Here is a 13,047-nt window from a genome sequence, read left to right as displayed (position 1 = left end):
TAACTTCAGTAACATGGTGCAATACGAAAAGATGAGCTTTATTCAACTCACTCAATGAAGGTGAAATATGTCGCATTCCGACCCTACACTTGCCTTCTAATCTACTCTCGTGTCTGGACTTTGAAAGACCTATCGTCACAACCTTCGCAAAATAAGAAGAACATAATATTTTTCAACCTCTTCGGCAATCATTCCTTGAATAATACTCGCCTCTGGTCTTGCTAGATTCTTCACTTTCTTTTTCAAAGAACCCATATGTCTCTCAAAAGGGTATGTCCATCTTAAAAACACAGGACCACACTGTTTAATCTCCCTTACCAAATAAAGGACTAAGTGAACCATAATGTCAAAAAAAGAAGGTGGAAAATACATCTCAAATTGACAAGGTGTGATCACTACCTCATTTTGCAAAGCATCTAACTTATCAGGATCAAGTACCTTGTTGCATATGGTATTGAAAAATGAACACAACCTCGTGATAGCAAGCCTGATATGTTTTGGAAGAATCCCGCCTATTGCAATCGGCAAAAACACTTGCATCATCACATGACAGTCATGGGACTTCAACCAATCAATTTCAGATCAGTCATAGAAACAAGTCTTCTCATGTTAGATGAGTATCCAGTGGGAATCTTAATACCATATAAACACTCACAGAACAATTGTTTCTCTTTCCTAGACAATGTATAACAAGTTGGAGGCAAATACGTTGTTGTTCCCTTTCCTTTCTTAGCTTTTTCCTTAACCGTTGGCCATAAATTAGGTCAAATCTTCAAGTTCTCATATCTCTACGAACGTTCAGACCATCCTTAGTATTTCCCGGCATATTCAACAGAGTACCGATAATTGCATCACAAATTCAATATGCATTACGTCGAGACAATGTCTAACTGGTATGTATTTCCAATAAGGAAGTCTCCAGAATATAGACTCTTTTTTCCAAATGACACCATCATCTTTCGAAGGTTTAACCCCTTTACCAAATACTATTTACATCCCCTTAACACGATTATAAACTGCTTTTACGGTTACCAGTCTAGGAGCTGGAGTATTTTCAATATACCCGTTAAATGGTGCTTTTTTCTTTCGATATGGATAAGAACTATGTAGGAATTGCCTATTAAAGATATAGACATGTTTCCCACAATGTGGAAAATGTGTAGTCTCCATACCATTCTCACAAATGGGACTTGCCTTTTTTCCTTTAACCTTATACCCCGATAAATTCTCATAAACAGGATAATTATTTATAGTACAGAATAACAGAGCACGAAGCCTGAAATCTTCATTAGAATACGCATCAAACACCATAACACCTTCATCCCACATCTTTTTGAGATCATCGATGAGAGGTGCAAGATAGATGTCTATATCATTTCCCAACTGCTTAGTCTCAGAAATTAAGAGAGACAACATAATACATTTCCGCTTCATGCACAACCACGGAGGAAGATTGTATATCACTAAAAGAACAGGCCAAGTACTATGTTCTCTACTCAAAGTACCGTAAGGGTTCATTACGTTCGTACACAATGCAAGTCTCAAGTTCCTAGCTTCATGACCAAATTCTCTATATCTGGAATCGATAGCCTTCCATTGAGGAGAATCTGTTGGACGACTAAGCATCCCATTTTTCTTTCTCCGATCAGCATGTCATCTTAGGTTTTGTGGATCTTCTTTGATAGAAAAGAGCCTCCTGAACCTTGGCACAACTGGAAGATACCACAACACTTTCGCAGAAGGACTCGTATTTCCCGGTCCAGGGACAGCCCCATCCGACAATTTGTAGCGGGACTTACCACACCTCGGGCATTCATAAAGGTCCGCATACTCATTTCAATACAACAAGAAATCCTTCGGACATGCATCACTCCGCTCATTTTCCAAACCCAAAGGACACATTAATTTTTTGGCATAGTAGGTAGATTTTGGTAATAAATTACCCTCAGGAAACATATCTTGTAAAGCTTCTAAGAGTTCTGGGGAAGCCTACTTCAGTCAAATTATGTTTCGCTTTTATGTTGAAAAGAGTTAAAACCCCACTCAATTTAGTGTATTTTGTACACCCTGGATAAACGGGTTTCCCAGAAGCTTCAGACAAACTGTCAAACACTCGTGGCCGCTCATTAAAATGGTCACGAGCCCCTTCCAACATCTCACCTAATCGATCATCACCAAACTCTTTATCCTCAGTGTCAATATTATCTCCATTGTCATTTTCATCACCTTCAATCCTAACATGATCTTCAATCACAACTTCATTCTCAACCCCGATATTCGAAATATCAATCTATAATGAGTTACTAGTGCTAACATCAACATTAACCCCATCCTGAGTATATATTCCCTTCTCACCATGCCATAACCAATTTAATACTCAACCCTAAATCCACGACGAATAATATGATCCCTTATGGTCCTAATATCATAAATCATATTCAAATTATAGCAATCAACACATGGTTAATAAATCTCAGCCTCGAAAGTAAGTTGTTGATGTTCTACAGTACATTTACAACTCATTCACACCTTCTACGAACTCCAATGTATTCCGCTTTCCATACATCCAACTTCGATCCATCTCTAAAAACCCCCACACATACATACATAAAAAGTTATTGTCAATTAAAAAATTCACATAAATATAACACAACAAACTAATAATCAATGCATGCTTCCATTGGGTCCTTATCACTCCAACCTAACCCATCCTTGAACGTCCAATCCCACTAGTGAATGCATGTATCATCTTTGATTCTAAGTAAAATTCGGCAGCATTTCCGTTCAGTTCTCCAAGTACACGATAAAGATAATTGTTTATCTTATATGTACCCGGAGAACAAATTAGGGAAATGACTAATCGTATTTCACTTAGAATCAAAGAATCAACACACATTCACCACCTAAGTGAGATGTGACGTTTAAGAACAGTCCCAAAACGGGGACTATTCAAGACGTACTCCTAATGAGTAAGTCTTGAATGGGTATCTAGGAAATATGATGTACATAAAAACAATCGCATTCAAGCGATTCCAAGTATTCACCAAACAATAATCGCATTCAAGCTATTTCAAGTATCACCAAACAACAAGTACCAAACCATTCCTTAGATTTCCCTTCCCCTCCCATTGGTGAGTCTATCAATATAAAGGCATTGCGTATCACTTTAAATAAAGAATTGCAAAAACATCACAAAAACTTAAGCATAAACAATCTCGTATAACATTTTAGGACATACAAAAAGTTAAGCAAAATCATCACAAAATCGATTTTTAATACTCAAATCTTATAACTACATATATATACTTTATACTAAGCATTTTAAACTACAATTTAAGCCAAATGTTTCTTTAAAACACTAATTAAGAAAAAAATTTAAAAGACCTAAACTAATATGACAAACCCTCGCCGGAAATTCGAGGCGGAGCGCCGGAGGTGAAGGAGTGGCATCGCTGAAGGAGTGGCGCCGGTGAAGGAAATATGGAGGAGAAGTGAGGATAAACGGAGCCAAAACGAAGGAGGAGAAGCGGAGGAGATCGAATTAAAAAACCCTCGCCGAAAAAATGTCGACAGCAGTCGCTGGAAACTCACCCGCACCTAGTCGCCGGAAAAAAACCTCGCCGGAAACAAACTCGCCAGAGTGTGAGAGAGTGTGAGAGAAGAGAGAGAGAGAGACTTAGAGAATATCGAAAAAATGAAATCCCGCGTTCGTTTTTTGGAAAGTGAGAGCAGCAAATATTGTTGCGGTTTCTTGGGGAAACCGCATCAAATATATTAAGAAAATATTTTGTTAATATATTGATGCGGTTTCTCCAAGAAACCGCAACAATATATGTTGTCACTAGGTTCACACAGTTTTCAAAATTATATCCGTTGCAACAATATTGCTGCGATTTTGGGCGGAAACCGCAGCAATATTGTTATTTTCTATTTTTAATTTTCTTTTTACGTGATATATTGTTGCATATAGGTAAAAGCGCAGCAATAAGCATTTATTCTACTAGTGGACGGGGGTGACATCGTTCTCCTTATAATTCAACTTCCTTAGGCATTCCAATGTGATGATGTCTCCCGACGACCCACTATCGACCAACACCGGCTTTACCCTAGTGTTGGCACTTTGAGCTCGATGACCAAGGGGTCATCGTGAGTTGTGCTTAAAGGCCGATTGGACTCCCCGAAGGTCATAATTGGACAGTCCAGCTGGGGTTGTTGAACATCAGGCACTTGATGCTTGAGGTTCTGAAGATGAGCTTTGCGGGCTCGGCCGGTCAGGCCTCCCGAGGCAAAGCCACCTGCGATGACACTGATGAACCCTTCAGTGTCTCCGTTGTTCGACTGCCCGACCTTCTGCTTGCCTTTTTCCTCGCTGGTGTGCTTAACGTAGCGGTTTAGCTTGCCCTAGTCAGCCAGATTGTCTAGCCCCTTCTTCAGTTCTCTATAGTCTTTGGTTGTATGACCACATTCCCTGTGGTACTCACACCATTGGCTTTTATCACGCCGATATGTTGATGTCCTGATGGGGGGTTGGCGGGGAAGCATGGACTTGTCTTTGATGTCTAGGTAGATCTCCCATCGGTTCTTGTTGAATCGAGGGTCGTGGCCATGGTCGCTGAAACGGTCCGACCGGCCCCCTGTTTTTTGTTGTTTAGGCTGATCCTTGTGATTGCCTTCTTCTTTTCTCTTCTTACTCCGGTCATCCGAATGGCGACATATGGTTGTCGCGTCCATAAACCTGTGAGCCTTCGTCATGGCCTCAGCGAAGGTTTTACTTCACTTTCTACTAAGGACCATCTAAGCCGACCAGGTTGAAGCTCGGACATTAGAGCGGCGAAGGCTACCACATCTTGTAGATCAGACACCTTCAGTGATTCCTCATTGAATCTTTTGATGTAGTTGGCTAGACTCTCGTTCTTTTCTTGCCTGACCCCCATGAGGTGAAGGCTTATTTTCTTTTGCCTTTTTCCCGCCACGAACTGATGAGTAAACATGTCCTCGAGTACTGCAAAATCGGTGATAATTCCAGCGGGTAGCTCTTGGAACCAATTTAGGGAGAGGGCCTTCACCGTAGTAGGGAAGAAACGACGCCACGTGGTCTCGTAGCTGGTCTGCACGCTCATTTGCGCCTTGTAAGTGGCCATGTGGTCATTCGGGTCGTTTAGGCCCGCAACTGTTCGATGAGGAGAGTTTTGATTTTCCCTGGAGTAGGAGTTTCCAGTATCTCCCGGGTGAACGGGACCATGAATTTGAGGCTGCCATTGCTCAACCGAGGGGGTTCCTAATGTGCGGAATCGTGTTGCCCCTTTCGCTGAGCTGTTTTCGGGTCTGGTTTGCGCCTGGGATCTCTCCCCTCGGTAACTTAGAGACGTAGGTCTTTTCTCCTCGGCGAGCCGACTCATGTCTAGCCGACCTCTCTTTCGGTGGGGGGGCGTTGGTCTTGCCCGGACCTCTCCCTATGGGGCCGACTGGGCTCTCTAGCCTCGGACCTTTGCCGGCAAGGCTGGCCGCGAGGGGAGCAAGGGTCATGTTCTTCTCTTTGCGAGCGCACCACGGCATGTTCCCTTGGCTCAGGAGGGTTGCCGAGGTGGGTCTGAACCTGTGCCTGCTGTAAGGCGGTCAGCATGTCCCTGAAACTTTGTTGCAGAGTTTGTTGCAGCTGAGCTGCTATGAAGGTTATGTCTGTTGTGAACAGGGGCTGAGGGTCAACATGTTGTATCTGCCAAGATTGGGACAACCGGTTACCATGGGATAATTCTTGGTCGGGGTCGATGGTTTGGACCGTGGGAGACCGACGAGCAGTGGAGGGTGCCCGGCCTGATATTCTGTGATGTGAAGGGGTGAGTTCCCTTCCAGACCTCTGAGCCTGAGTAGAAGGCTGTTTGTTACGAGTGTTTTTGGTTGGGGCCATTGCTGAGTAACAATGAGGTCAGGTCTTTGCTGATTAACAAGTGGTGAATTTTGCCATGTTGTGGCGAAATAACTTATTGTACTATCCCCACAGACGGTGCAAACTGATTCTGTCTAGAAATTAAGGTTAATGACCTGTACTGAGTAGGTCTATGATCCCGAGAGATGGTTTATGAGCTGGGTACCTGTTCACCGGGATCCTGCAAAACACGTTAGACTATCCCGGGGGTTGTTCCTAGATCGCCCCCGATGCTCAAGTCAGTTAATGATTGAGGTAGAGAGAGAATCTAGAGTGAGAAGTTCTGGTTAGTTAGGTGAGAATTCAATACGTTTCTCTTGATGGGACAAGGGGTATTTATAACAGTGAGAGTTTCTAGAAGGCGACCCTTTTGATGGGATGGGCCTTCTAGGGATTAGTTGTATTGTCTTTTCAGCTTATAATCATTGTTGGTCCACTAAGAAGTCCGAGTTGTTGGCCTCGTCACACGGGGTGGGTCCCATAATGGTCGTGCCAGCTGGCGCAGGATCCTTGACAGGGTGAATGGGCCCATACAATATCTTTTGTTATTTGCCCTAAGACACAAATCAAACCCCTTCTTGTCAAGCAACACAATTGTTTACCCTTGAATTATTTATTTGAAATTGTCATATATTTTCTTGAATTGCTTAGATTGTTTTTACGAGTAGATTAGATGGTTTTGATTGCTAAAGTTCAATGCGTTCCTTTCTCCTTCACCCATATCCCATCTTTTTTCCTCCGCATCTCTGTTATGCATTTGTTGTTTTGGCTTTTGGTTTTATTTTTTATGCAATTCGTTTGTGTTAATTTTTTTGTTGTGGGGTAGATGTTGGAAGAAAGCCCACAAGTGTTTTGAAATTGTATTCTTGCTCTTTTCGTTCTAGACTTGGTGAGTAATTCTTCACACATTGTAAAACATGCAGAGTAATATGTGACTAATCTTCCAATTTCTTAAAAATTCATCCACTTATGAGCTTTTTTTTTTTGAATTCCTTGAAGATTTGAAAATGGTCAAACATATAAATGAAAAAAGTGACTTAAATTTGAATGGGTATGATTGAGATTTAGAATATTACATTAGCTACAACTTCTTTCCGGTCATTAATAATAGTATATTTAACTTTGTTGTATCCTTATAAGCGTTTTTATTCATCAAAAATTTATCTACTTGTCCCCTGTTAAATAGTTGGTCAAATCCGACACTGTCTTCATATATCTTCTCCTTCTAATCTACACTAGCCTACGCCGTATTTTTGTCAATGTCAAATAGACTTATACGGAGTACTATTATATTTGTTTTTTATGCACACAATTTGATTTACAAGCTTGTCAACACCGAAATTCAACCATTGATATCTCTAATTATCACTAAGTAAAATTTATTGCGACAATTGATATTACGAATATATATATATATATATATGTATTTCTAAACCAATTCAAATAGAATTGAATGAAAATGATAATGAAAATGAATATATATACATATATATATATATATATATATATATACATATACATATATATACATATACATATATATACATATACATATATATACATATACATATATATACATATACATATATATACATATATATATATATATATATATATACATATATATATATATACATATATATATATACATATATATATACATATAATATATATATATATGTATATACATATATACATATACATATATATACATATACATATACATATATATACATATACATATATATACATATACATATATATACATATACATATATATACATATACATATACATATATATACATATACATATATATACATATACATATACATATATATACATATACATATACATATATATACATATACATATATATACATATACATATACATATATATACATATATACACATATATACATATACATATATATACATATACATATACACATATATACATATATACACATATATACATATATATACATATATACACATATATACATATATACACATATACACATATATACATATATATACATATACATATACACATATATACATATATACACATATATACACATATATACATATATACACATATATACATATATATACATATATACATATATATACATATATACAGATATATACATATATACACATATATACATATATATACATATATACATATATATACATATATACACATATACATATATACATATATATACATATATACATATATATACATATATACATATATATACATATATATACATATATACATATATACATATATACATATATATACATATATACATATATACATATATACATATATACATATATACATATATATATATATCTATATATATATATATATATATATCTATATATATATATATATATATATATATATATATATATATATATATTTTGTTTTTCTTAAAATCCAATTTCTTTTTCTTACTTTATATGTAGGTCATCGACTCAGCCTTTTGGCATTTATTACTATTTACATATGACCGTCAAAGTGCAGTATGTGAATAGTGTTAGAATACAAAGTATATATAGAAATGGAGGGAGTAGTATCACTCTCAATCATATTAGAAAGCTCATAAACCAATTGTCCATAATTTTGATCAAGGTGACAAATCAAAGCGTTCATATTACTTCCTCCGTTCTGAAATAAGTAAAACACTTATATCAAAAAGTTCTACTTCTTCCTTAAAAATTATTGTAACAATTTGGCTCGGCACAGACTCCTAGTCAAAATTTGGTAATTGTAGTTAGAGGGGTGAATTAGTGAAAAGGAAGAGTGAAAAGGGGAGATTATTGGGTTTGTTGCCCATGTGGGGTTATGGAGTGATAATGATAGTTTTGGATTTTTTTTAGTAATGGCATTGTTGTAAACGTGTTGAATTTTTTTTACTAAATTAAGTAAGTTTGAAATTGTTTCATTTTTTGTGTTACATCCAAATATGGCAAATGTTGCATTTGTTTTGTTACGAAAGAAGTAATATAAAACAAAGAAATGTTTCACTTATTTCATAATGGAGAAGTACAGAGGAAGAGGTGGTAGCTCAGTGGATACCACCCCGAATTGCAAGGCATTGCCCCAGAGTTCGAATCCTCATCCCAACAACATGTTGCGGCATTTACTTCTGGGTTGTTTAGCCTTGTACCCAACCTCTAAACTGATGTGCCCTACAAGCTAGTAGCCTAGTAAGGGTTGATGTTCGGACCAATTATCTTTCTTAATAAAAAAATAATGGAGGAAGTACAAATTTGAAATACCAACTGCTCAAAATTTAGACCATAAAGAGCATATTAATATGTTATATTTGCCAATAATAAGTTCATAATGGTGATATTCATAAGCGTGATAGACATATCTCATAAGCGTATCGAACCAGAATTTATGCAAAGGAAAAGGAGATATAGTTATCAATCATAAGTTCGTAACATTATCTGTATAACACATCTAAGCTAACTGGATGGGAGACCACATCAAAAGATGAAATTTTTACTCACAGAACTAATAGAGTATATAAATAAACAGAATAAAGGTAAAAGAAAAAGCAAGACAACAATATATTGACCTTTAAGGTGCCAATACAAATTTCTCATCATTTCCCTCTTTAAACATAACAAATAATAAACGATATACACCTCTCAATATACAAATGCCCTTTTTTTACAACAGCATCAACAGGAAGTTTCAGCATTCAAAGACACATTTTCTTTCCTCAACCCCCAACCATGATTTCACTGGATATGCCCTCAGAAATTGCAACATTTGCTATCACTCCACTATCCTGAAAACTTTCCACAGTGAAGACTTCGTTTGCTTCCTCAGGAACCTCAAAAGAAATTTGAGGTGAACTTAGGATATCTTCCTTCACCTCTGCACTTGCTTTAGCATTTCTAGCTTCCACTTCCTTTTTCTTTGGTTTCAATGTAACCTTCTTCTCTTCGCTTCTTGTACTAACAGATTCTCGAGGTTGAAGCTTTGAGTGGGATTTCTTAGCAGATCTTTTAGTAGAATCAGCACTTCTCTCACCATTTGTATGAACTCTCTTCACCATGTTGCTCACACGGGGGCTAACACAAGTAGCACCTCCTTCCAAACCAGTGTTTGCTCCTTCAACTGAGCTCTTGTTTCTGCCAAGCTTTGGCGATTTTGGCCGAGTTGTGGGTATCTGAAACATATAAAACTATCAGAAACAGAAAAGTATGCAAGTTTACGGAGACTTAAAACTACACAACATTATAAGACAATGCGACTACAAGACAGAAGCCCTTCAGTTTAAGGGTTTGAAAGTGCACCCTAAAACACGTCACTCAAATTTCGGTTGTATTAACACACAAAATTCCAATGATAAGTTGATCAATAATAAGCTTGAGACCCTTCCAAAAAGGAAAACAATAAGCTTGAGATGATTTGCACACATGTATAGTTATTACATATGGGTCTAGTGTCGGATATGGACAACAAATTCGCAAGTTTTACTTGTGCAGATTTTTTGCTCTACCCTAAGATATTGTGTTCCAAAAGTTTATACCAAGAATTTATCACATTTATGGCAACAATTAACACAAACAAGTAATTGCATGGCAACATGATGTCACTGAGTGTATCAAACTTAGTTTGTGCAAATAAAATTCAGAGTGAAGAACAGAATGCCATAGTATTTTTTATAATATTTGTTATTATAAATTATGCATGAAGGACAGCTTGATGCCAGCTAAGAATCTCCTATGTATAAGAGGGTCACAAAAATTCATCAGTCATTACTGGTTTCTTTTCCAGTGACATGACAGCTTCCCCTCAACCCAAGAGATGCCTAACACATCGCCGAGTATCTATGAAAAACATGGAGAAGTTACTAACTTACATCAGACATTGCAAATGGGGAGTCTAGCTAGACTTTATGAGCATCATCAACTTTTACGTGAATTTTTATAGGAACATATATATTTGCAGAATACCACATCAAGGCTAAACCAAATAGGTCTTTATTATTAAAGAGATTGCCTAATTCAGATAAGCACAATGTAATCAGATCCTAAAGTATGAACCTATTAAGAATCTTTCTAATGGTCCAAACTCGCCAAGATGGGCTTGTACAGGAAAGGGCAACATTGAAGCTAAATTCGTTGATATTGAACAAGGATTTATATAGCAAGACAGACGATGGAATTCCATTAAATACTCTGAATAGAAGTCAAGAAATATAGAATTATAATGTAAAATAGATTATTGCGCCCAAAAAAAAGAAAATGTAAAACAGAGAAATATCAATCACAGGATCGCATGGCTAAGCTACCTTCTTAATTTCAACTCTTGGAGGAGGTTCTTTATAGAAATTCGGCATTGGCATAGCTTTGAAATTCAAACTCTTTCTCAGCTGCTTAATTTCTGCCTCCTGGCTCTCCTGCATACCTCAGAATCCATAGATTAAACACTAAATAAACAAACAAGAATCAGACCTCGGTAAAAGTTCTCTGACATGAAATATCTAGACAATCATAAACAGAATGAATAAACTTCGTGCACTGAAACTGAGAGCTCAGATACCTTAGACTTCTCCTGCAAGTTATTTTTCTCGGCCTCTTTGGCATGGATCTTCTCTTCAATTTTCATATTGAACTGGTGGAGTTAACAAGAAACCATTTGTAATTACAGTCTATTCTAAACACTTAAAAAATTTGGCGGATAACATCAGATAACACACAACATTCATGAATACCTCTTTTCGTTTTTCAGCACGTTCATCCAACCTAAATGAAAATCCAGCAATAGAACTTTTCTTTGATGCAGAATCACTTTGATTTCTGTTAAAATACAAAAGCCCATTTTGGAGATCATATCAAAACTGGTGAAGATAAACATCTAATATAATAAAATTGCAGGGTAGGAAAAATACTGGTCAGAATCTTTGCTTTCGTCGCTGTTCTCAGGCAACACTTCTTTGACAGGTTTTGGACATTGATCAACAACTCTGTAGTCATTTAGAAGCCAATTAGAATAGTAGGGCTTCAAGTGAAAAACAATTAAGGGCATGAGTACATGTATTAAGGTCACCAAAACATACAGAGAAGAATCGGAGACATGGCCATTAGTACTTGCATTCTTTGAACCAGATTTTGCAGACTGATACAAAAACAAAAGGCGGAGATGAAATACTGTTACAAATAGCATTAATGACTAAAACATACAATCGAAAATCTCAACACCAAAAGAATAAAATTTACCACAGAACTCTTAAGGCTTGCAGATGATGATCCACTTGAGGTTTGCTTAGCAGATGCCCCACTCTTCTTAGCATTTGTTTCCTTTGAAGTAACTTCACTCGACAATCGGCCATCAGAATGATCCATTACAGTGTCTGAAGTTGGTGATGCCTCAGACGAAGACGGATTGGACTTTTTACCATTAGCTAGTGATTGCTTGGAAACGGATTTCACAGGGGTGACATCAAGGCTTTTCTTCAGCAGATTGCCATGAGCACCTTTGGATGGAAAAGAGAGACTTTGGCTTAAGCCCGCCTTCTGGTTTCGAAGGGATGACACTCCACTTTTCCCATTAGCTTGCTCCATCACCTTCTTGGTAGTAGCAGATTCCTGAATCCACCCACATCAGCAAACTAAATTCACTCATCTCTCACAATTAAAAATCCTAAGAGCATAATTCTAAAATAAAGTAAAAGCAAAAACACCCCCCCCCCCCACACACACACATTCTCCCTCCAAAAATTACAAAAGTAGTATGATGTCATACCTTTGATAGTTTTGAGATCTCAGTCCCAGTTTTGGATCCCTTTGGACCACCAGATTTGGTCTTAGAGGCTTTAAAAGCACCAGACTTTACCACAATCTTCGGAACAACTTTCGAATCCGAAACCATTCCATCATTTGCAACATTTTGATTCACATCCACTTCTTCCACAATTGATTTCTCTTCAACACCATTCTCATTGACACTACCATTCTTATACTCCTCTATATCAACCCCATTTTGAGACTCCATTGAACAAACCCAAAAGTGAACAATAATCCTTTACAATTTGAATCAGATCAATCAACCCACCTACAAAAAGATAAGAAGAATAAGA

The 13,047-nt window shown here is 37.1% G+C and overlaps 1 protein-coding gene across 1 annotated transcript in view; it reads right to left on the bottom strand.

Moving 5' to 3' along the window:
• Positions 1-9,499: 9,499 nt before the first annotated feature.
• LOC104893189 (protein WVD2-like 4) overlaps positions 9,500-13,047 on the bottom strand; it is a 4,227-nt gene continuing 679 nt past the window's right edge. The window contains exons 2-9 of the mRNA XM_010679282.4: positions 12,714-13,022; positions 12,188-12,556; positions 12,028-12,086; positions 11,860-11,934; positions 11,683-11,767; positions 11,511-11,582; positions 11,260-11,367; positions 9,500-10,131 (exon numbers count right to left, since the gene is read on the bottom strand). Of these exons, the coding sequence (XP_010677584.1) occupies positions 9,679-10,131; positions 11,260-11,367; positions 11,511-11,582; positions 11,683-11,767; positions 11,860-11,934; positions 12,028-12,086; positions 12,188-12,556; positions 12,714-12,962 (1,470 nt within the window). The 5' untranslated portion in view covers positions 12,963-13,022 and the 3' untranslated portion in view covers positions 9,500-9,678. The remainder of the gene's footprint in view (positions 10,132-11,259; positions 11,368-11,510; positions 11,583-11,682; positions 11,768-11,859; positions 11,935-12,027; positions 12,087-12,187; positions 12,557-12,713; positions 13,023-13,047) is intronic.

This window comes from Beta vulgaris, chromosome 5 (genome assembly GCF_026745355.1).
Source record: "Beta vulgaris subsp. vulgaris cultivar EL10 chromosome 5, EL10.2, whole genome shotgun sequence".
NCBI lineage: Eukaryota > Viridiplantae > Streptophyta > Magnoliopsida > Caryophyllales > Amaranthaceae > Beta > Beta vulgaris.
This window is presented reverse-complemented; position numbering and strand designations above follow the sequence as displayed.